A 25,959-nucleotide genomic window follows, 5' to 3' on the forward strand; every position below is an offset into this window, starting at 1 on the left:
TCTTTGTGTCTAGAGAGCAGTTATGAGTAAATCATCATGTAGGTGGGTTGAAGTGGACTTGGTGAGGTCAAATGCACATCCACAGACTTTATTTCTTGTATATGAGGGTGTGACTGACTAGCCCAACTAAAATAACTGTAGATAAGACACAACATTTTGTCGACACTTGCATACACTTGTTATACATTTTAGAGTGGGTGGCCTCAGTGGGAATCAAATCGTTTCTGCTGGCAAGGTTGAAGCTTTGCTCTACCCACTGAGTTACAGTCCCACTGTCCATAGAGCAGAAAGGGCTACATGATTTTAATTCCCCTAAGCTCAGCTAATGTGTGTGGCTGTTAATGTGCCTTTGATTGTTTTGTTGTCAAGTGTGGCTTTATCATGAACTCAGGTGCTTATTTCAGGATTCGTATGGTCAGGAAATGTGAAGGGGGTTTTTGCTGTGTAATACCTGTCTAATGAATAGCATTCAAGACTTGGAAATGTCAAGAAATCCTAATTAATGTCAGGCTTTAAAAATGTTTACATTTTAAAATAGATCTCAGGAGCGGTTTTGAAAATGTTCCTAAAATGCAGCTGCTGTATTGTATTTTTCGGATTTTTCTCCATGTCTGTCTGCAACCTACTTGGTAGCTAACCAAGGAACGGATTGAACCCTCTTTGGGATTAACTGACCAAGGCAAATTTCCAATATTTGAAGTCGGCATGCAGTTTAAAGCAGTATGAGATCACTGAAGATGTTTTCTTAAAACTCACAGCATTTACCCTAAAAAATTTTACTTCACAGCAAACATTTTCAATGCCCCAGTATTTGTACAGGTTGCATCATATGTAATATTAGTGAAAGACAATTGTGAAAAGCAATTCAGTGGAGTGACAGGCCTTTGATCAAGGAACAATCTACCCTTACATTGTTGTTGTTTTGTATGCACACAGATGAAACTAACAGAAATATATAATGTTGGAAAGGACAGGGTTTCTTTTCAGTGTCAGGTGTAATGGAATGAGGTCTTTGCTATAAAGAGCAAGTGTAGAATTAGTCACCGCTGGTGGAGATTGACGCTCTTCAAGTACTTTCTAGTTTAGTAAAGGCTTGCATAGATCAACAGATTCTGGCCTGAATGTGGGCTGCAACTGTAGAAATACCCCTCACATTTAAAAGTGTGAAAAACCACATCACTCTAACCAGGATGCTGTACAGCACAGGAAACACTGAAAAAGCAGTTTGAAGATGTGCTCATAGGCTAGAGCCTGCGTCACAATCTTTTTCTCAGTTCTTGTTAATAGGGTGTTTTCCCTGCCAAAGTTTTTTTCTGAGAATCTAAACAACTGAAATAATGTGTATAGAGTGTATGTAAAACCTCTTCATTGCATAAGACATGTGAATGAAATCCAATAGTGCTGTCTCCATGCCGAGGGCATTTGAACGAGCTCCAGTAGCCTTAGGTTTGTTCCTAATGTTTTTGTGCGCAGAGAATTTTCACAAGCCATCACACTAATGATATTTTCATCTAAGCCTGCACTAAAGCCTGGGAAAAGTTTCTCTCCCAATCATCAGGAGCTTGTACGGTCCTGTGGGTTTTTTGGCTTTAAAACACATGGACTGCTATTTGAAATTGTAGTAATCTGTAATATGCATGCAGTAGTAATGTTTCCCTGCACTGTGACTATTAATATGATATGAATCCACCTATAGTGTTACTGAGTATGCATGTTTGTCTGTGTAATTAGTTGGAGGCAAGCATGCCTGGGTGGGGTGAATGTAGGTCGGATGTAGTCATCGCTCCTCTGTTCCCCTGGAGATGTCAGTCGCAGGAATTTGGGACTCAACGCACGCATGCGTCTGTTCTGTATGATAATGCAAGCTGTGCCGGCGAGATGAGACCAGGCTAATCTGGGCACCAGCAACTCATTTAGTCATCTCAATAGAACTCCATTAGCCTGCGCTTTTAAGAAATATCAATAAGTGCTGTCAATAAAAACAGATAATTCATCAAGGTCAAAAAATGTGAACGCTGCCTTCGAAAGTGCAGAATATGTGCTTGGCATCTATGAGCAAGCCATTAGATGGTGCTTTTCTTAACACTTTCTCCAGCTCTCTGAGGTATTCTTATTTTGCAGGTTTGTCTCAGCAGTCTTTTGTACGACTCAGCATGTGTGCTTCCATGTCCTTCTCTTCATTATGTGTCCAGCATGGCTTTTTGAAGAGCTGCCAGTTTCCTTAAAGACATTATTTCATACACTATAATACACGTATTTCTAAAAAGAGTATAGGGTTTTGCTTGTATAATGGAGTATGCTGTTTCTATGAGCTTCTGAGTTTTCTGTGTCCTCCCGGTCACAATGCATATTAGTCGTCTATTTTAAAGCCATCACAGGCAGTATAAGTTGGCCCAGATGACTCCTCTAAGAGGTACTTCAAGGTCAGAAGAACATGTCTTTAGTTCCATCATGAGCGCTTCACAAAGATGAGACTTTTGATAGTTTAGTTCAGGTATTTATGAATCTATGTTGAAATTTTGAAAAATTAAAAAATTGAAAGATTAATATGTTAAAATGTGGATTCTTTGTGTGATCAGTAATCGAATGAATGGAACAGCAGCTGAATTTAATTTTCTGGTCTGCTATCACAACTTCTCAATGTGCTCTGTCTTTTCTCGGTTGCTGTCTCGCGTGTCATGAATGGCGTATCAGCATTCTCTCACTTTCGCTACAACTGTTTGTGGGGCAATTGTTGCATAAATGATTTGCAGATGCGTGGCTTGAGGACACTTCACCAAGACAGGTGCAAGGGAGGGGGTATTCCCCTTGTGTGCCTCTACCTGCGTGCATCAGGCATGATGGGCAGTCTGGTAGAAGACTGGTGGAACGATCTGAGCAAACCATAGAGGTGAAGATTTTATTGATCTTAGTATAAGTGTTGCTTTGTCAGTTAGTAGTGGTCATTTTTGGGGTATGCGAAGGACTCTAGTGGATCCTGGAGAGATGTGGAACCAGTGTCAAGGGACGACCTGTGACTGTAATTTTTGCAGTATTTTTCCTGACTGACTGAGGGACACACTAAGAATCATTTATAATGCACATATCAGATGTTGCCAAAATCTAACTAACCAAATCAAAATGGGCATCTTAAGATAAATGCTTAAAGTTTATTAAAAACCTTTAAGTACTTCATCTTATTAAGTTTTTACATAAATTAGTGGCTGAGTGTTTGAAACTTGGATTGTAAATGGCCAGAAAATGTGTGAAACCCATGTGTGATTTATTAAATAACTCTGAAGATAGGTCCCACAGCCACTGTTAGCAGAGGAGTATTTGTTGCCAAACAGTATATATACTGCATTTGAGAAAATATTCTATTACAAGTTTACACATGTCTGTTGTACATTTAACTATCTACTTTATTGGTATTTGCAGATACATGTATTGAATTCAGATTTACAGCAGCGTGTAAGCTCTCAGGTGTTGGTGCAGTAATACCTTCAAACTGGATGGGCTCACTTAAGCAAACAGAGCTCCTAATTGATCTGCATGGATGTCTGTCTGAACTGTACGCAGTCCTTCTCTTGCTCTCATCAGGCTGTCAGAAAATACAAGACTCTGCTCACCTCAGCTCAGCCAAAGACAGAGTGACAGTGTGTACGATTTCTTTTCTGGTATATTTTCTGTTAAAAAACTGGTCAGGAACAGTATTGAATAGAGACTCCGCATACACTCTCAAATGTTGACCTCCATGCTCATCTCAAACCTTCTGCAGGCTCCTCGTAGGCTCACTTCAGGCAAAGTGTGTAAATTCCCCTCTGCATTTCTTCCAGGTGAAGAATGCCAAAGAAAATCTGGAGCAATTCTCAACCAGTTTAGAAATGCTTGAAATGTTTGCTCTTGAACTTTAACTGTTGAGGAGATTGTTGCTACTGGCATTATTTTATTCTTTTTTTTTATCTCTTCCTCACCTGTGTACAGGAGAGAAAATTAGCTGGAAGAGAATGTTGGCTACTGTTGATTTCCTAACAAACATTGAATCTCCCACTGCATTTTCACTGAGGTCCATAGCTCTTACATGATCTTGTTAACAGGGAAGTATAGCTTTGGTCTGTAAATCGTCCAGTGTGCAGAGATGGGGCACAGAGCTGACTTCTGCAGGGGCCCTGGACCTTGCTTTGATCTCATTATAAAATGCAAATACACAGTACCCTAAACAGATCAAAGGTTCAACTTCCCATTGGATCTGAGGCTTAATAATAGCAGCCTGGAGCAGTTTTCTATTTTTTAAGAAGCGATTTGGGTAGCTGCTGGTCCTCCAGGACATTATTTACTTTGGAGATAATGTTCCTGCTTCTGACTAGTGACTAGCCACAGCTCAGAAAATCCCTGCTCCTGTTGCTTATTTGAATAAGATTGGTCAGGTATGAGAATTTGTGCTTCCTGCCCCTATCTCGTACCTCAAGCTTAGGTTTGCAGGGCCTGAAATCTGAAAGTGTAAAATTGCTTCGGTGCTAGGCTCTCTGATACCTTCATCTACTTCCTCATCCTGTATCACCATTACACCGTAAAGCAAGCTTTTAAATTTTAAGCACTTTGGTGATACTGAATGTTTCAGCAGCACTGATACATATTTACAGGGCCACTCTGTTCCCATTGTAACTCATGCACCAACCCAGAGTCCAAAATGATCCTTTTCATGGAGTTCATAAATGTCTCTTTCTCAGTCCAGAGTCTCATGAACCTTGGCTAAGACGCAGTCTGATGAATGATGAGGTGTTTTTTAGCACTTTTGTCTCATCCTGGTTTCCTTCTTAATTGTAGAGACAGCAAAAGTGGCTGCGTGCTGACTTTGTCGGGTGGTGGGAGGGGTAGTGATTCACTCAGCAGCCAGTTTGATCCTGCTGTGAGGCGGGTTCCCGTGTCAGGAAGCTCCAGCCTGGCCACCCGCCCACCAGCCTCACCTTGCACCCGCCTACCGGCGCCCCACCGCTCACGCTCTGGCCCTTCGAGTGGGCGGGGAGAGCAGGCTGGCAGGCCTTGGCACGGATACATTTTGGCAGGAGCTGCTGTCCCCACACTCCACTGAGTGAAGTGCTGACTGCAGTGCAGAACATAAAAGGCCTGAGGCTTCTATCGCTTCCTCTTGTGGCCTGCAGGCCTGTGTAGAAATGTTGGCTTCAGTTTTACTTGAAACTGTAGCTGTCTTTTTGACAGTCATGGCCATGGACTCGCAGTTCATCCCCTACATATATGACTTCTGTTATCATTTTAAACAGTCATTAACCCTTAACAGCTCCCTCCCATCTGCTCTTTTTGCTCAGACTTGTGATACAGCAGCCAGTTGTAAAAGCTGTTGACTATGGTCATCAGTTGATTCAGTGAACTTCCTCCTCTGCGATAATGAGAGCTGTTGAAGTTGATGCCTGACTCACCGGCTGGGACACACCATTTGTGCGGCTGCGTTTTTTTCTTCTTCCTAAGAATCATTTATAATGCAGATAACAGTGGACAATGATGGCCTGTTGATCCCTGCACACATTCTTAGTCACAGCCTCGGGCCTTTGAAAAAATGTTAATCAGTTTGTATTGTTGAGGCATGCTCTTCAGTTTGTAATTATGTAGGAATATGAGAGGCCAAGGCTGTAGGATCTGTCAGTGTAGTCAGGTCTGTTGGCTCGCCAGTTTCCTCTTGTCCCCTGCTCTCCTTAGATGACTGCATTAGTGAGCCACAAAGACTATTTAATAACTGGGGAAGGGGTCAGAATCTGTAATTCTATGTCTTTTCCAGAGCAGTCCATTTATTTATGTGGCGACTGAGATCATCACTTCCAGTAGGCAGTGCCCTTGCTTTGTCACAAATCTGTAGCCTGATGTGCAGTTGGGCAAGAAAATCAGCGTCGGTGTCACAGTTACAGTTGTGAATTGCGTGGAATTTGAAGCACATTTCAGAACAACCCATAACTGGAAAAATCATTAGCTTGTTCTTAGATTTTTCAGAGGGGGAGATGAAGGGCCATGGGGAGCTGCTCAGAAACCCTTTAGTCATCGTTCCATGGCCAGAAATATATAGACAAAAATAGCACTTTGCTTTCCCTGTATTTTAACTTAGTTTTCCCAGTGAGTGGCCTTTTGCCCTCTATCATTTTTCTACTTAGTTGGCTGTCGCCTTTGTGGAATGTAACGTACAGTAAGAGCTTAATTGCTGTGAATGTCTGTGAATATTGCCACCCCATCATGGATTTTCTGAAAAGGAAAAGGGAAGTTTTTGTCCTTTTTTTAAATACTTTTACTCACTACTTTTCTTCCTCACCTGATAATTATTCTAAAATCAGTCTGATAATCAGTCATGAGCTGACAATAACTGCAGGTAAAAACAAACATTAATCAGCATCAGACATCAGGTGACATCCATTGTTAGTGTCTGTATTTAAAATAATAAAAAAAAGAAGCTTTGCTCTTTAAACAGCTTTCCCAAACTGGAGTCATCAGGTCCTTTGAGGGTGGGCCTAAAGTTGGTAACGTTACCCAGCTGCATCAGTATTAAACTTCCAGTTACTACAGTATGAACACAAATTAAACATGTTCACGGTTGTAGTAAGTTGGCTAGCTTGGCTAACAACTTTGTAAATGTAAGCATCCTCAGGCTGCTAAAAGGGTACAGTACACACAAGTGGGGTTGAGCGTGCACAGTATTCAATAAAACTTTACTGCCTCAGCAGTTTATCTGAAGATAATGAACACTTTGTGTCTTGATAATCGCCCATGTTATGTACATGTACTATGTAACAGTGATCGTTCCCTTCCTGTGTCCTAAAACAAGTGAACAGTGCACTCAGTGAACTCTGTGAAAATATTCAGCTCTTGTCTGCTATTTTACCGTACCTGAACGCATCGCCCTGTCTGATATTTTAGAAGCAAATTGTCTTGGCAAAACTGGTATTTTCAGTATCAACTGCTCTCTGTAAATGTGCTTAACTTGCGCTAAATGTACGCAGCCTAATACAGTCAGAGCATCTGGATGCATTAGTTCAGTGATTGGTTAGGGTAAAATCAAATCCTCCCCTCCAGGAAACTGCTAATAAGATGGCAATGTCAGGCTGAATAATGGAGCAGTGCCATAATGGCCGTTCAGTCTGAATATCAGGCTACCTTTGTTTACATTGCGATCACAGATGGTGCCTTTTAACATAGCCTCTTGTATGTGCACTGATTTTTGCCCTGACAAGGAGGCAGAGAAAGGAGAGGGGTACGCTGATGAATTCTGCACGCTATAAATAGAGCACAGTCCTCTGAATCCGCCTTTAACACTGAATCTGCCCTGTTAAATTCATCTAAGCTGCGTTAGACTGGCTACTGCTGCCACTGGCTCTGTCTTCATAAAATATAATTTTCACAACTATTTCGAGTAATCAAGGTGTGATTTAATTAAGCAAATATTTATACAAATATCTTTTAGTAGGAGTGTGATTGATTGATTTATTGTTTTTTTTTTTTTTCAATTTCTCCTGGTCTTTTTTAAAATGTAATTAATAATATTCATAATTAAGGTAGCCTGCTCTCCCTGAAGAACGGTTGCCTCCTGTGAAGCGTGCAGCTAATTTATCTGCCAGCACTGTGGTGTACACGCAGCGTTTCCTTTTTGGAAATGAAAGGAAAAGAGGCTGCAGGACTAATTAGCAGAGGCTGGAGAAGAATCTTTAAAAACAGTCTACAGCAACCTGGGACTGTTGATAGGGTCAAAGGTCTGTAGCTTGACTGAGGTAAGCCCTCCACTGAGTATCCACTTAGAGCGACTGGGAGCTCTGCCATGCCGCCTCACATCCCGACTGCAGGTCATTCACATCTGATAGAATTTTTTAAAAGGAGTAGACCGGCCCGGGTGATTGCCATGTTGATAAAATCTGCATGGCAAGTAATTATCTTGGGAGTACGTCTGGCCGATGTTGTTACATTTCATCCTAGTTTCAATCCACGCTCTCTCTTCTCTGGCAATTATTTAACCCCCCTCACCTTCTGTGTCAGCCTGCCGCGGCTAATGGCTCCACTCTGCTCTTCACAATCCCTGCTTTTTTTTTTTTTTTTGGAATGGAAGGCGAGCAGCGGTGTGTCTTTACACGATGCTGCTGCTGCTGCCTGGCATTAAATGCTGCTTATTGATAAAGATGTCATCGTGGCAGAGGATATGTAGGGAATTGGGTTTTTTTTGTCCTCTGCCTTGTCAGGGAAACAGGATGGTTGTCTCTTATCCCAGAGAGATATTTGATCATCCTGCTGGTGCGTCCTCAGTGGGGTCAGCGGTCTGTGAGAGGGGGACAGTGACACAGCTGTGGCAGCCAAGTGGAACCGGTGATGGATGACATGCCAGAATGGGCCACGCTGCCTTCCCAGGCGCCTGTGTTGACAGGCTTAGCTCTCGCATCTCACATTCAGCATCAGTAGGGCTAATCGCGAGTCATGCTGGCCACAGATGTGACACGTGAATATCGCTCCTGTAATTGCTCATTTGTCAACGTCACATTCTCAAAGAGCAGGTTTCCGCAGCCACGTTATTGAATGAAACTTGCTGTAATGGACAAACATGAAAAGAAGCTGATGAAATTAAATGGGAACACAGGCAGCGCAAGCATTTCACACTTTGCCATAAGGTCTTCACAGGAAAAGCATTGCTGCTTTTTAACTCAGCTATAATCAATATTTTTATATTAACAATGGATCGCATGGATCACACATGACATGGATGGATAACATAGGCGTGTGTGTATGTTTAATGTATATGTGTATGTGTATCGATTGCTTTCAGTGGACAGTATTTTAGCTGAATTTTAGGTTGAAACTGATATTTAGCCCAGGGCCACTTACACACATGATTTCTCTGGATGACTATGATGAATAGTATAAATGATATTAATTTTCTTTTTCCTTCTGATATCCAGTAGTGAAAGCTACATTCCGTGTTCCTACAAATGTGTTGGCTCCTTTCTAGGAGTAGGTAAATTGTTTTGTGAGCGTGTGTGTTCATGTGTGTGCTCGCAGTGATTATAATCCAAGCCCTGGCTGTAAGCCCTTCAGCCTGTGCTCCACCAGCCGCAAGGCCACAGCCTCTCCCCACCAGTTAATTGCATCTGAATTAGTCCATTAATGTGGCCGTGTAGAGGGATGAAGGGGTGCACGGAGGTGTCTGGCCTCTTTTGACCACTGCAATGTATTATTAATGGGTCAGCAAGTCTGGCAGCTCTGCATTAACTTGGCTAATGGACTGTAGGGTGGGTCTGTGATTCCCTTTCAGAAGGAAATCAAATCTAATACATATAACAGAAAAAAAGCTTCTCTTAGGCTTTTTTTCTGAGTTTGTTAGTGAGAGCTGAGCAGTGATTTAAAATGAGCCATTGCTTCTTGCCGTTGCTTTGTGGATTTGCTCCCGACTGACAGGTTACTGTGGGGAGTCCAAGGTTACACTGAGTCATCGCCCTGTCTCTGTCATGGACATGTACAGTAATGTACTTTGCTAATGAAAAGCTAAGTATCAGATCAGATTAATAGAGATGATGGTAAATGGCTTACTTTTTTCCCTGCTACTGTAGTAGCCTTCAGGCCACGTGTACTCAAGAGCCTGGGGAATGTAGGAGTGAGTTGCATGACAAGAACATAGCCGAATAAGAAAATAAAACCCTTTTATCAAACATTTTCATCTTTTGCTACTGACCACCCAACCTTTTTAACATGTATTTGCCTTAATTATTTTGGAAAAAGATTCAGCGACACCAAGCAAAAGGAGGTTCCAGTCGCCCTAGTCGTCCCTCTGTATGACATTCCATATGCCATATTGAGGCTGATGCAAGAGTTTCTTTAGCTATATCAAAGTTAATGGGATCGTTTTTTTCTGCACAGAAATAATGGTGTAGATGGCTATAGCCACTGTTTGTTTTTCAACCGTCAGCAGTCAAAAGAAAATGACTATGCAAAGGCAGAAGGTTAAGGAGTGCATGTGACTGTTGTATTTACTGTAGTCTGATGGTAATGTGCATATTGAGCAGCTGCATAAGCTCGATAATGTTTGTGTAGACATGCAGGAAATAGAAAAGGTCAAAACGTCTTAGTTTTTCCTCAGCTCGATATAGTGTGTTTTCAGTAGGTCTGTTTTACATTTTCTCTCCCAAACAGCACGTTTTACGGTCTTGGTATTTTGGTGTAAAATGTTCTCCTTTCTACATAACCTTACAAAGACAAGGATACACAGTACATCGAAGGAGCACACAAAAGGCTTTCTGTGCCATTACTTAATTTGTCTAACTCTTAAGTGGACAGTTGGCACTACCCCGTCACCATTAGTAGCTGCAGTCAGTTCTTCATTGTTAGTGGGCACTGTAGTCAGCAGGCTGCTGTGAGCCATTGTCAGAGGATAGCATCAGAGGCTCTTCTTCTGGCTGATAATTAAGTGGCGTACTGACAAACGGCTTTCATCAGATCCCTCATGTGGAACTGAGAGCATGCGAAGGCTTTCAGGGAGGATAAACCAGAGGACGTCACTTTGCCTCCAATCTTTCATGGCCTTGTGCTGCCTCTGCAGTGGAGGAGGAGTGGAGAGAAAATGCACCCTGTGTAGCACAGGAGAAAAGTGTGAGCCCGCGTCGCTCAGAGAACCAGACTCAATTTACAGCGCTGTGCAAGGCGGCTCTCTTTGCTGATATTGTCAGTCCGTACTGTACTGGTTTCCCAGTTTGTCTCGGGTGACCAAGCACACAGTATGTGCTACAGTACGTCTTTTTTCCCTATTTGAGAATCTGTCAATTATTTTTGTTTCCTCAAGGCTGATATAACTTGTGATGACTTTACGCGCTGAGTGTGTGAGAGTAGGTGAATTGACAGGGCTTCAGTCAGAGTGCGTAGTTACGACAATGACCCCCTCAGAACAAATGTCCTTTCGTCCTCTGTAAATTCAAGGTCAGACCACTGCTTTTTGCAGGCTTCTCATTTTGTAAGCTGCATCAACATGTATTGTGTGCGTTTGCCAAACTGACAGAACACTGTTGTCTGTTACCTAGAAATGTTGATTGTGAACTGGTGTCTCAGCCAAAGATGGCTTGTTAACTAATGTTTGCTAATATTTCATCAGCAGCTGAAGTGCAGACTGAGAACTAACATCATGATATTGAATACTACTGAGCCATCATCATTAAATATAATTCCACATTTGAATGTATTAAATGATTCAAGGCGCAAAAAGATCATTTTAGGATTTGCAATAATTTAGCTGTTGTCGCTAAATGTGAGCGATGATAAATTGGTCTGATTTTGTAGATATGGATAAATTCTTTAAGGTTAACTTTTAGCATGATTCTTGATTTTCTGCAGTGACTGCTGCACGCTTGTTTTATTTTCCTGACTTGATTTTAGTCCTGCCAGGCCTCAACCTTTTCGTTCCAGCCGAATTTACTGTGTTGTACTGACAGGTTTACTGTTCAGTAGTGTTATCTATCACTCAATCCTGCCAATTTCCAAAGAGGTCCGTGCCCATCATCATTTCTCCCCAATTCTTCTTGGTTCATTGCCAATGACAACCCTGTGGAAGGTCAGAGACGTTCTGAAATAATCCACTTAATGGAATAATGCTACACTTCGGCACGCCGCACTGTGCAGTAGTATAACAAGTGTAGCAACACCAGAGGTTGTACAAAGCACTTTGACTGTGTGCAGTTTGGCTCTGAGCGAGAGAGTGAGACAGAGTGGGAGAGACGCAAATATCAGCAAAAGAGAAAGAGAGACAAAGACAGATAGCTCTCTGAAGGACTGTGATCAAATAGGCCTCATATGAGTGGCTCAGGGCTTTTGTTGTAGTGTGACCTGCCATTCAGTGTTGCATTAAGTGAATTTTTCCCCCACAGCTTTTGAAATCTGCAGTGACTGCCTCCCAATTTATAAGGGGAATGCTCGAATTTCAAACGCAGCATTCAAGCCAGGGCTGTAACCTCAAGTGCACCTAGAAAATAATGCAGAAGTTTTTTTTTGTTGTTTTTTTTTTTTTTTTTTTTCCCTTGAATTTTTCTGCAGGTCCGTTCCAAGGTTGGCCTTACAGCAACAAAGCAGGTAGGGAAGGGAATGTGGGTGCATGTGCCTGAGTGAGATTGAGTTCAGAACATTTATATTGGAGCTTTTGGTCTCTAACCCCACTGCTTCTGTTGAAAAGAGAACATCCTTGGTGCAGCATTCATAAACTTCTTATATGCCACTGGAGAACTATGGGGTTTTTGTTTTGGCTCGGCCTACTGTCTGAGCTCTATAGGATGCAGTATCCCTGGATTACCCTCAACAAAATTACTTGGCAAATAAAGTTGGATTGCTTTGCTTACTTGGTGTTGTGGAAGATTCTACACAATCAGAATAGGCAGGTAAGCTCATCGTGTGCTTTTACAGCATGTTTGCAGACGTCTTTGGTTAATGTGAATCTCATGGTGGTTAATGGAGATGTCTTGGTCTAATAGTTATTGGGGACGGTCTGGTGTTGCTGTGTACAGCTGTTAGCTTGCTAGAATAAACGTGTCTCCTTACACATCTGTCCGGGGTGATTCTCTTCCACTGATGAAGCACATTTTCTACCTGCGGCCTCCCCTGTCTGTCCTCTTTACCTTTCCCGCAGTTTGAATGTATGGAGCTGGCCTCTGGAAACAATACACCTGTGGTGGCTGATGCAAACCAGTGACCTCAGTTGTCATCTCAATTGGCTCCCCTGTAGTGTAGGGGAACTTTGACAGCTTTGATTCTTTTTTTCTTTCTTTCCTCCTTGTTTTTTATTTTCATTAATTGCACTCTGTGGCTTTTTAAAAATCCTTAATAATAAAGTCCAAGTACCTCACTGTTGCAAATGAAAGCTTTTTTGTTGTCCCTGTCACTGTTCTCACTTCTCCTGATAACATTTTCTTTTTGAGTCCACACATGTAATCGCTTATCAAGCTAATTTCTTTCTTGCATGTATTGCCCTCATTATATTAGCCTGCCAGTGAAAAATGGGTTTAATTTAGGCAAATGCTCACTGTTGGACGAGAGGGAGAAAAATACAATTTCCCCATAGTGTCATCTCCTTCTGCAGAAGTGGCTGTTGAGTTTTAATTACTATAATACCTCAGTGTGCTACACCAGATGACCTGGGTCTATATGGCAAAAGTTAGCGATCATTTAGATTTTTACAGTTTGCTCATTTTCTTTTGTCTTTGCATTATGGATGTAGACGAAGAGCTCTCCTAGCACTGAATAACAGGTTATTATATGTCTGACAGATTTGACCTTGGTATGTATTTTTCTGTGGCAGGCAAGCAAACTGTTCATGTTTTATTAAAACTACATACAAGTGAGTAAAGATCACAGACTAAGGGTTTAAAACCTAGCATGCCAACATATTACTACTAGATGGCAGGGGAGGCAGATCAAATGCCTTTGAAGATGGTTAGAAAAAAAAATCAAGTTGAAAATCGTTATAGTTGACTTCATTGGTATTTGAGTGTGGGCTTTGGGTCTCTCAGTAGCTTTCCTCAATGCAAGAGAGCTTTGTGATGTGTGTTGGGAGACTTCTGGAGTCTGACAGTGTGTTGACAGCGGGGGAGGGGTCACTGTAGTGAATAAGCTTAAGTATGGCTAAACAGAATTAAATATGTCTTTAATATGTGCTTAATGTAATTGTTTTTGGCATTGAAGCTCAGGAAAACCTACTTTGCAGTCACTTTTTGAGCCCTTAAGGCAAGTTTGTCTCATGATTTTTTGTGTACATGTTGCGAATGCGTGTGGTCAAACAGGAGGTGGTTTTAAGTGCTCAAAATGCTGCGGCCTGACACTCCTTTGTCATCACACTGCAGGTTTTCATCCAGTCAGTCAGAAGAGCCTCGTACTGATGGCCTTAAGGTCACAGCTCTTCTCACAGCTAACAGGATTAAATCATCTGGTGATTGCACCTCAATGAACTTACCTTTCTCTACCTGTGTGTGTGCGTGTCCAATATTTTATTTTTATTTTTTTAAGCAGTGCCTTGCTGAGCGAATGCTGTGGCATCCCACACGCCTTCCCACACCCACTACAAATAGATAGCGAAGGTGCTACATTCCGTGGCCTCGGTGCAGATCCCCGAGGCTGAGGAGTACGCTCTGTGTTGGTGGGCATGTCACTGGGTCCATATAAAATAACAAAGGCCTAAAAATACAGTAATCTACCTGTGTGTGTGTGTGTGTGTGTGTGTGTGTGTGTGTGTGTGTGTGTGTGTGTGTGTGTGTGTGTGTACACTGATTCACTTCCCATTTCCTGTATTGTGGGCCTTGCTGCACTCACTTCTTACCGATTCTACTGTCGCCTTGTTCGTTCGTTCTTTCTTTGATTCTGTCTTTCTTTATTTTTTTTCTTTCTTTCTCTCTCTCTTTCTCTTGGTTTGACTTGTCTGAAATATATTTATCAATAAATTTGTCAGTTGGAGAGATAGAGAATTTATTTTTCCTAAAATCTTTCACAGAAGGAAAGAATTTTTGGAGACTTTGCCTTTGAAAAATAACTTATCTCTAATGTTTGAACAATTATCGCAATATTATTGTTGTTCTCTTCCTTTTTTAGTGCCTGTACCTTAGAGTTGCTATGACACTGTATCGTGGTTTTGATTTTGGCACATTGTTGAATAAGAAAACAAGGCTAAATATGTTAAAATCCACCTTTTATTTCCTTTATTTTCAGCAGGATTTTGCTCCCATTTTTTATTTTATTTTTGAAAGGTCAAAAAAGGGAAAAATTGTGTCGTATTTTTTTGACTGGGATGTCTAAAATGCTTCTTTCTTCTAACATGCAACAGCAAATGCGTGGTCTTTTCAGACGAACTTCCTCCCATGCATGAAATAATTTCCACACTGCTGTCTACTGTGACATCTCTTTTTAGTAATACCTGCAGTCCATCAATATTTTAAACACTAGTCGTGTTCATTATACTCACCCAAAGGTCTTTCTTTCCATTTATTTGGCTGTTGTTTCACCCACTCATTCATTCACTCGCTCACTCGCCTACTCAATGACCAGTTCTTTCCCTCCCTCTCACCATTCATTCCTCTAAGAGATATCTGTATTTTTGAACAGATCTGAACCGTGTTTCTCAGCAGTGCCTCATCTTTTATATCTCTCCATCGTTCAGACTTGCTGACAGGTCAATTAGAGGTTGAGGTCCTATCCTCCAAGCGATGGTACTTGCAAGAATGTTTGCTTTGGTTTGTCTGATTTGTCATTCTCCCCTCGTCTGTACAGACAACTCCATACAAGATATTAGATGTGGCAACACAGGCCTGCATAATATTTTTACATGGTTGTTTTTTTTTCCCACTCTAAACGCCCTGTGGTACATTCTGTCTTCTATTTCATTGTTAATGTGAAAAGACATGTTGATTTCATACAAAATGGGATAAACTTGTTTGATTGGGTATGCAGTGTCACCTAAACTAACCTTTCCGTACTCTGAGCTTTAAACTGTGCTTCCTTTTGCTTTTCTTCCCAGACCTGCTCTCTATTAGAAATGTCATTTTAACTCGTGAATCTTTTTTACTTGGAATATTTGCCTTTGTGAAAAGCTCCTGTAGCAGAGGTCATTGTAGTGTTTAACCACTGGTTCCTGACACTGCTCGCCACACCCTGTTTTCCCACACGCTGAAATGCTAGGGAGAACACTTTGATCACAAAGACGGCAAATCCAGAAGCATTTAAGTTCTTCTTAACACTTTAAGAGCGCCTCTGGGTCATCTCAGACTCTCACTTGGTCTCAGGAATGTTTCAAGTAAACTCGCAACTGGACTGCTGCCTCTTGTTGCTTTTTGTTAGTTGTGGGAAATATAAGAGTGGGCCGTGTGTTGGTTTGTTAGGGCCCCCGCACATTTTATCTTTCCTTTATTTTATTTTATTTTTTAGCTTTGTCTAGAGGCATATAGTTGAAAGAAGATGGTTTGAATGTGGGAAGGCCAGTACCTTACGGGGGCATTGATTTACTCACGTTGGACCACAGTGTGACTCTTCCTCTCCCTCGGTTGCTGGTGTTCGTTCCTATGTCATAACCGGTATGTGTGCATACATGTGTCTGTCCCAGCATGCCGAGTTCGTTTCCTTGTGTCCCTGACCGTGTGCGCAGGGTGCCTCCTCCTCCCCAGCTGTGAGGAGCAGGGCTCTGACATGGCCTGTCCCTTTAGCTCACTCTGAACGTTTGACACGTCGAGCGCAGAGGTCAGCCTGACCTACTTTCCCCTGGCGGCCCTTCTGCTGAGCTGCAGCGCTCCTCAGCGGGGGGGCAGCGAGGGCGGAGCTGCTTACGCCTCCACTGCTGTCCTGGTGTGTTAAATCATCGCCATTTGTTAGGAGACACGTTCCAGTGTGTGTGTGTGTTTTAAGGTGTGTAGGAGGCATCCCACATACACAGACACATGCACACACAGGCTTGTGCTGAGGTTGGATATGAAGTGCTCTGTGGGGGTTGCAGGTAGATGCTGGGCAGCACTTGGGCAGGGCCCCTGCAGTGAGCTCTGTCTGACTCACTTTGTGTACCACTGTTCACACCCTCTGACCTCTTCTACCTACTTCACTTCCCTCTGTACTGTAGGTCCACTTATACCCTTATACCAACTTAGCCCACTGTCTTAAAACAAATGTTTTGTACTCACACAGACTTAGATGGTAAATCTAAGGAGCTGCTGCTCAAATGCTGACATATTGTTTATATTCACAGCAGTAATTGGCCCTAATTTTTCATCAGCCCATCGTTGTCTTGCTCTCTCCTTTCTCTCCTACTCAGCAAATACACCATGATCTATCAAATGCGGCGACTCTCTCTGTCATCATGTTTTTCTTTTTCTTCCCCTGCTGCTGTTGTAATATTTTCAAGTCCCCCTTTGTTCTGGTTCATCTCTCTGCCTGCAAAATGACCCACAGCCTGTGAGTTTCAGAGCACACATGTGTCTGAAGCAGTGGAAAGAGTTTATCTGACACAGTGTGGGACGTTGCAGGACACAGGGACTGTCAGGAGGAGAAAAGAGCAGGCGGGCAGAGTTCATTAAAAAATAAACTTCTAATGTAGCGGCAGGCCTTGGTTGCTTGGCTGTATCAATGATTTAGGCCCAGCAGAAGGTCCTTAATGGATGGAGCCACCTCTCTGTGCAAGTTCAGCTGCTTCTGTCCTCCTGGCATCAAGTGGCACACACACTCTGGTTTTAAGTACTTAAGTGTGGATGGCATTGTGCAGCTTGCATCACACACACTCCACTCAGGCGTTCCCCTGTTGGACATGTCTCACAAGTAGCAAATGCTGGCTAAATGGAGAGCCTTGTATCTGTTTGTCACCATCCACTATACATGATCACATTCTGCGCTCACATTGTTTTATTCATCTGAATTAATGTTGAACTGTGACAAGGCAAGGGACAGAGTGTGGCTAAAAGGACAAGGCTTGTGTAATGGTGCTGTCACTGTAGCCAGTGTAAAGTAGTCTGGCTGGGCCTTGGACAAAGAAAAGCACCTACGAGCCTGAGAGTAGGCAGGATGTTTGTGGATTCAACATTGGGGTCAGTCGGTAAGGACCTTACTCCAAGGGCCACCAGATCACTATTGCTTGCTTGTAGCGATTGGACACACATGTCAAGTCTATGTGATGTTTCAGATCTGACTGTGTTAGTTTGGCTTTTTGTGGCTGTATTACATTCAGACCACAGAGGGTCCTGATCACAGTGCAAGCCTGAGTGCTTCCATATCTAGTTTTGAAGATCTGATTGTAGTGTGACCAAAATATATTATGGTTTGAGACCTTTCCATAAATGCATACTGGTGCGTAACAGAAGCTGAAGTGGTCGATAATGTTTCGCTTGTGGTAATAATAAGAGAATTATACAATTAGAATAAGAGAAACGTGCTAAAACAATGAATCAGCAGAAAATGAATAAACTGATAATCGATTCATCAAGCAGTTTCAAGGAAATATGTTGCATTATAACATATTTAATATTTTCCTCTTTTCTGTGTTTTATGTCATTTCAAATTGAGCATCTTTGGGTTGAAGATGATTTGAAGAAGTGACGGCCAGTTTTCAATTATTTTTTTTTCATAGACCAAACAATTAATCGGTTAAGAAAAAAGTAATTGAAGATGAATATGATCATCAGTAGGGTGGACTATGCATTTTTAAATTTGAGATTCTTCTGTTTTGTGCAGGGATTTTTTTTTTTTTTACAGTTTTGAGTTTTATTTTGAGTACTTAAATATTGGGGTGTGTGGGTGTAGGACAGCTTGCTGGTTTATGACTTGTGAGACTCTGTGTCTCTTATTACCCCAACTATTGTATTTTGTGCTGTTCTTTTTCTATAAGGATTCAGTTTCCTCAGTTCAGATATTTGGGTGATATTTGGGTGCATATCAAACACTCAGCCCTGCAGTCTTGAAAGGTGACTGTTAAAATTTTGCTTCTTCAAAAACAAAAGCAGCTGTAGTTATCTTGAGTTAGTGTCTTTAACATTGTGGCAAGACAACAAGTGACAAAATTTCCTGCTTTCCCAATTTCCTACCACAATCCTCTTCTCTGCTGTCCATACTCATCCTCCGTATGTTGCAAGCACATGTTGTGAAGCTGTTTATGCAACTTCAGGTAGAGGTTTGCAGTTTCAGGAAAGGAGATGTTGTGACATAGAAGGATCTTCTTTAACCATAATTTTTGGGTGCACATTCCTCCACCCCTGGGAGCTGCTCCACTAAATACAAAATAATCTATTGCTAGAGTGGCCGTCCACTTATGAGAAGGTCGGTGGTTCGATCCTCGGTGATGATCGGTCGATGGTGCATCCTGACCTCGACAGTCTACATGCCGAAGTATCCTTGGGCAAGATACTGAACCCCAAATTGCTCCCAATGCTGTGCCATCAGTGTGTGAGTGTGTATGAATGGATAACGCTCATAATTCGCCGTATGAATGTATGTGTGAATGTAGAATTGTGTTGTAAAAGCGCCTTGAGTGGTCGTCAGACTTGAAAAGCGCCATATAAATACAGTCCATTTACCATTCACATGCATAGGCAAAGCAGGGAGTGGATTATGATTCAGGTGTGTTAAGTGGTTCCATTGGACATTTTTCTTCCGCCCTGAAAACTTGCCATTTTTACATTACTTTCATATTTTGCAGACACTTTTACCCCAAGTGCGCTTACCGTAAGTGCAGCCCTCTTAAACAAACAACTAAAAGCATGTTCAGAGCTACAGTACAATCGCTGAGGACAATAATACGAAATGACACATACTGGCACTGTGTGTCCAGGTGTCGTTTGAAACATTGGGTTTTCGGGCTGTGACAGCAGAGACACAAAAGAGGAGCGCTGTGACTGAGGTGAGTGCTCCTTTGTGCAGTGGTCACACCAGTGTGCAGGGGTTTGGCCAAGGTTTGAAGGTCAGAAGAAGCCGTTAACTGCACTGCCCCGCAGGCGAGTCTTCAACTCGAACCCGATGCGAGCTGCAGCAGAGATCTAATGTCGTGAACAGATTTTGGGGGATCCATTGTAATGTGAATTCTTTGTGAAGGGAGCAAACTGCAGCCTTCTTTCAAGCCTGCAGGGACAATTGTTTGAGCTCAAAAGATAGATTTTGGGGTGAGTTTTGCTTTCAGAAAATATTCCCTTCTGGCACAAGAACAGAATTATTTTGACTATGGCTCCAGGTTCCCCCTCTATATATTTGTGTTGGGGAACATTGTTAGACTTCTTCTGGATTGCGTTGGCATTTCAGAGTGATTTAACCATGGAGATTGACAGCATTACAACGAGGCTGCCATTATCATCCCTCCTGTGGTATAATTGCCTATACTGTTGAACAAGCAGCTCCCATCTTTTGCACTTGGGGGTCTCTCTCTCTCTCTCTCTCTCTCTCTCTCTCTCTCTCTCTCTCTCTCTCTCTCTCTCTCCCTCTCCTCTCGCTGTGTGCCTCTCTCTACTCGTCTCCTGCATCCGTTAAACTCATCAGAGAATCCTACAGCTTTTCAGTGTGGCCATCTGTCAATACCACTCCATAAAGTGGAGTGGAGAAACGTGTGCATCCATTGGCTCTTGTAAGCCCTCCGCTGGCCTGCCTCCAGCTGGTTCTGAGGGCCTTGCTGTAGCTGGTTAACCTGGGCCTGGAGCATCGCTCCCTAGCCCTTGTGGCTACTTCAGCCCACCTCGCCTCCCCAATCAGGCAGCTGAATGAACCTGCCTCTTCACTGCCGTGGAGTAGCTTGTAACACTGTAATGAGTTAACTTTCAGAATGATCTACATAATTTATTTCCTGCCCCCACAGGAGCTCGCTGAAGCATTAATTAATATCAGGCACTGGTATCAGCAACTGTCCCAGCGTGGGATTCCTTCTGGCTTCTACTTTTGGCACCCGTGGAATTCACTATATATTTGTGCAACCAGAATGCATCTTGTTGGACGTCGATGAAAGATATTGCTTCCTGGTGGCTTTCTACACAGATTGAGCTCCTGTATGTGCGTGCGGAACGAAATCTGGATGCAGTTATAGGCCAGATCTCATGCGACTGAAACCAGCTGACCTTGATGACAGGAGCTGTGACTAAACCTAAAAGATACATGCCAACAAGTTGAATACCTTTGTTTCTGCTGGCTGTGATGCTCTCCACACTAAAGTACTGCAGACTTATTTGCTTATTCTGGTTTTTGTTATGTGTTCACTCACCTTGCCACCTCTCTCTCTCTCTCTCTCTCTCTCTCTCTCTGTTTTGCCCCACAGAACTCAATACGGCACAATCTGTCATTGAACAAGTGTTTTCTCAAAGTGCCTCGCTCCAAAGATGACCCAGGAAAGGTGAGACTTTTAAACATGAATTTGATTAGAAACAGTGAGGATTGCATGTTATTATTAAAAAGAAAAACAAATACAAGAATGTGTTTAGTTTCTCAGCTGGCACAATTTACTGTTACATTTTTTTGCAGTGTATCATGCTATCTCTGCTAGAAAAATGTTACCTTTGAACGGCTGCCAGGACTCTGACAGTCTGGAAATGCATGGCATGCTCGTAATCTATTATGAACCTCCCACCCCCGCAGAATTGCATTTCAAATATAAGGAGAGTCTAGTTTCTTGGACCGGCACACACCACAGATGTTGGTGAGGGGAAAAAAAGTCAAAGACTGGTAGAGATGGGGCCGTAACAGGGTAGAAGTCAGGTCATTTCCAGAATCTTCCGTCCCTGAAGTGTTTATTCAAGGTGCTGAACCTACGAAAAAGATCAGACCTCGCTTGCTCTCTACTCAGCTCTGTCTCCCATTTTTCTCCTCTGTAAAAGTCCATCATGTTAATTTGACATTTGAATCTCCGTAGGACCACCTACCGTTGCTTTTTCGGCCCGGTTTACTTCACAATCTGTAGCAACCTGATAAATAGTGTCCCCTGGTCCACTGAGTGGTTCATGAAGAAGGAGCCTATATTTAGTATGATGGCGTGCATAGGTCTAACCATATGTAGCCTAACCCAGATTTCATCCCGGCACTGTCAGAGCATACGCTACATATGCTTAGGGAACCGCACAAATAATTACACACACACACACACACACGTACACACCGACACATGCATGAAGAGCTACGCCTAGCTGTGTAGAGGATGGGGACTGAATGCTAATTTCATGTTTTGCTGTAATCCTCTGATATTGACACTCCTGGGAGCTGCTCCACTAAATACAAAATAATCTATTGCTGTATGGATCCCATTCCAAATGCATGGCCAACGTGCTCGCATCCTTAATGTTTAATTTGGAATTTTCCTCACTCCCTTCCCCCCCGAAGACAACTTCAAAGAGGCGCTAGCCGCTCTTGATATGTTGCATCAATATTGTAATGTGGCAGGAATATGAGAACTGCTGGTTGGATGAGATAGGAGAGTCATGTCGCTCTCTGTCTGTCTCTCTCTCTCTCTGAGATGGTGTAAGAGATGACAGTTGGTATTGTACACTCACATACACCCTGCCTACCTCGGAGGTAGAGATGCAGCGTGCGAACGCTTCCATTAATAATCTTTATTTTAATTGTTCTCGTGTCTCGGCGTGGAGTTTCAAAGATGACCAGTATGCTTGTCATGTTTGTCCTTCCAATATTTACACACAAAAGGGGAACTAGATGACATAATTTATGTTGATGTATGAAAATGAGCTGCATCATTTATGGGAAGAGAGCACATCTGTTATCAGGATCCGTTTTTTTTTTTTTTTTTAAAGAAAATATTACAGCAGCCTTTGTTTTATGGCTGCAGAGAATATTGTGGCTTTGCTATGTTTTTGCCCAGACTCCACGGACACACTTCACTTGGCATTGCTACAGTATATTGCAGTATATTTGTGAATAATTTAATGACTCTTTATATGTTTTTCTTTTTTCCTGCCAACTCTCTTGGGGTGGGTGTAGGGAAATGCAGAAACTCCCCTCCCATGAGGGTTAACTTAATGTGCCCCCCCCCTTCCCTCTAATTAAAAGGAACACCACCAAGACTGGCTTTTGTCTCTGTGACTCCTAATTTTGAAACATCTGCATCTGTACCACTGCAATTAACCCCTGCATCTGAACACGGAGATGGATCATATGTAGACGCTTTTTTCTCTCACCTTTTTGCATACATTTTTCAGTGAAGCTTCTTGTAGAAAACATGAAGTGTGTAATGAGGTTTCTGCTGCATTTTTCCATAGCCTACATCAATATGAGGTGTTTCTTCATCTTTGGTTGATTGTGCTGTGAATTATTCTTCCCTCTGAGGAAAACGTTAATTGACCCCAAAGCCTTGCACATATTAAAACTTATAATTTTAACCCCCTGACGAATATAGGCCAACCTTGGCTTTTCATTTTAACAATTGCGGCAGTGGTGTGTGAGCTGTGAAAATAACAAATTTGCTGGCTTTAACAAGAGCAGGCCATTGTGCATGCAGCAGTTATTGTATAGATACTTGAGATACAGCTTGTTCCATGGCCTCTCCTGTTGTTCAGAGAATTTCTTATGGAAATAACAATTATTCTCTCTGCTAAGGAAGTAATTTTAAAGGTCCTGATCTCACTTTCTCTTGACAATTGAGATTTTATCAGGGGCCATATGAAATATTAAAAATAAATTCAGAACTTGCAGGGCCTTAGGGTAAAAATCTGTACTGTAAGCTGCTTTCCTGTTGTTTCGAGGAGGAACACCATTGAAAAATAAATTAAATGGGGCCGAATGCAAAGATAAATAATGCAGCCTGGTTGTGGAATTGCTTGCTGCAGCCCCAGAGCCAGCCCCAACTGTTCTCTCCTTGATTAGCCTCGCTCAGACCTTAGAAGAAAGCAACACGGCAGGGCTAGCGCTGCCTCGATTCCTGCGCTGAGACTGTGAAGCCTTCATCCTTGGCAACAGCGCTCTGACTCAGTACCTGAGGCTGAGGAAGTACAGCTTCAGGAAAGGCTTAGCATTTCACCACCACCAGCTGCCCTCACCAGCCTCTCATTGAGGAGCAGCCGCAGAGGAGGAAAAGCCAAGCCTTTCTTACTAACAAAGCCCACCCACACGCCGCACAAACTCACTGCTATCAACTCAAATAAAGGCTCAGGCTGATAGGACAGACTTTAGCAGAGCAGATGAGACCTCCTGATTTTTAAATAGTGTTGTTCCAAAGCGGGTAAGTCGCAGTGCCAAAGAAACATCTGATGCTCGTGTCCTGTCATGTCAGAGGGGAAATGTCTCAGTCCTGTGTGAACATCCTTGGGATGTCACATGAAAAAGTGATCTGTTTTATCAGCTCACAGGTCTTTCTTCTGTCTGCAGGGCTCTTACTGGGCCATCGACACCAACCCAAAGGAGGACGCCTTGCCTACACGGCCAAAGAAGAGGCCGAGGTCTGGAGAGCGGGTGAGTGTGATGAGAGAAAACACTTTCTGCATATGCTGTTCCTCTGCTAAAGCTTCTGTCTCCATCTCTACTTGGTTCAGGATTCATCTGCGCCTCAGAGTCTCTGCTTCTTTCTTTTCTGTTAACCCTGCTTCCTCTCCCACTCTTTCTCTATCACACGCAAAGACACACAGACTCTCACACACACACACACACACACACACACACACACACACACACACACACACACACACACACACACACACACACACACACACACACACACACACACTCAGTAGGAGTTCATATCCAGACTTTATGTAACTGCCTTTCCATGCTGCTTTGCTAGCCTGTCATGAAGCGGGGTCCTTATTAATAAACTATGCCCCAGGCAGCCATTACATACATTACATTCTGCACTCACTTTTTTTAACAAACATCAATTAATGCAGAGCTGTGCGCGCCGGCTATTCTGAGCGGGAGCTTTTGTCTTTAATTATGGATGAGTTTTGTCCAGCGTTACGTACAGCTGTAGAGGTTTTAGTGAGCTGCTCAGATTGACCTGGCCCTGGGGCATCTCAACGCAGCGGTCTCTTGTCTCCTCGTTCCCCACAACGTGGCTGACCAGAGGCTACGAGGAGAGGAGGATTCTGTTAGGCTGGCGAGGCAGACTCATGTGCGCACGCTAACACATGCCATTGTCTCTACCCCACACACACACACACGCACACACACAAATTACATGAAACTTAACATGCTGTTAATATAGGCAGCCTGCAGCATTAAAATACTATCACATTCATTCAACAAACTGCGTCTCTTTGCTGGTGTGAGATTTTATTTACAGCAAATGGAGAAGGTACAGGAGAAGTACATTGTTTTTAATATGCAGCGCTGCCAAGAGTTTCAAGTAAAGCATTCCTGATGCAGTTCTGTTCATTTGAGCATGACACAAAAGAACGCACCAAGTGAGGAGTGTGTTTCTGTAGGACACATGCGCTGTGTTCACCCTGCCCCCCCCCACCCCCCCCCACCCCCCCCCCCCACCCCAGACAGTGTCTGCCTACAAGGCATTCCATTAAGAGTCTCAGACATTGAAATTGAGAGTTTGTGAAATCTCATTTATGTTTATCATGAATTAAAAATGGTATTGTTGGCAGCCAATCCTCTTACAGTAAGCAGTTTTGGGAGACAGGCATGGCAGAGTTATCTCGCACAACAGTGTGTCTATACAGCAAGATGTATGTGTGTGCATGTGTGTGTGTTTGGGTGGGAGGTGATGGTGATGATGGTGGGGATGGGGGCTGCCTCCATCTTCTCAGAAAGCACAGTTCAAATGTGACCTAAATAAAGGTGTTGCTCTGTCATATGACAACAGTTCTGCTTTATTTATTTATTTTGGGGGGGGGGGGGGGTTTGTTTTTTTTTTCATCGTGCTGATGGATATGTATCTGGTCTGAGCAGAAGATTTGTCACAAACATAATACAGGTCTTGCAACCCGCAGTGGGATTTCATGTGTTTAATAATTGGATAGTGTTGAATTTTTATTTATTTTTTTTGTCTGCCTCCACACCCCGCCCCCAACCCCCACAGGCTTCTACGCCGTACAGCCTGGAGTCGGAGTCTTTGGGGATGGAGTGTATGATCTCTGGAAGTGCCTCTCCAACGCTGGCAATCAACACTGTGACTAACAAGGTACTACAACCAGCCATCCAGCCTCCAGCTCCAACACACACCTGGCTACACGGCTGCACCCTGACCCCACCCACTTCTCCAACCACCTACAGCACTATTCCCCACAGAGAGAGGAGCACTCTAGTGGAGGGGAGATACAAACACACACACACATACACACAAAAGCACATGCTCATATGCCTAAAGCTTCTCTGCAATGCAACCCACACCAAAATACACAACTATCTGCACTGCAGCACCTTTTTCCTCTACAACAACAGGCAGCAGGCTCTTGTTATCTTCAGCACGGAAATACGACGCTCACACTGATACTTAGCCCTTTGCAACCTGATAGACCTTATGCAGACCCATGCAGACTTGTAATAGGATACCCCACACGCTGCATGGGGTATCCTTGTTTCTGTATT

The 25,959-nt window shown here is 42.9% G+C and overlaps 1 protein-coding gene across 1 annotated transcript in view; it reads left to right on the top strand.

Annotated features, from left to right (window-relative positions):
- The window catches only part of foxj3 (forkhead box J3), a 70,203-nt gene that overhangs the window by 31,236 nt on the left and 13,008 nt on the right, over window positions 1-25,959 (top strand). The window contains exons 3-5 of the mRNA XM_070958643.1: window positions 20,741-20,815; window positions 23,794-23,877; window positions 25,451-25,552. Coding sequence (XP_070814744.1) covers window positions 20,741-20,815; window positions 23,794-23,877; window positions 25,451-25,552 — 261 coding nt within the window. The remainder of the gene's footprint in view (window positions 1-20,740; window positions 20,816-23,793; window positions 23,878-25,450; window positions 25,553-25,959) is intronic.

The sequence above is a fragment of the Chaetodon trifascialis genome, chromosome 3 (genome assembly GCF_039877785.1).
Source record: "Chaetodon trifascialis isolate fChaTrf1 chromosome 3, fChaTrf1.hap1, whole genome shotgun sequence".
NCBI lineage: Eukaryota > Metazoa > Chordata > Actinopteri > Chaetodontiformes > Chaetodontidae > Chaetodon > Chaetodon trifascialis.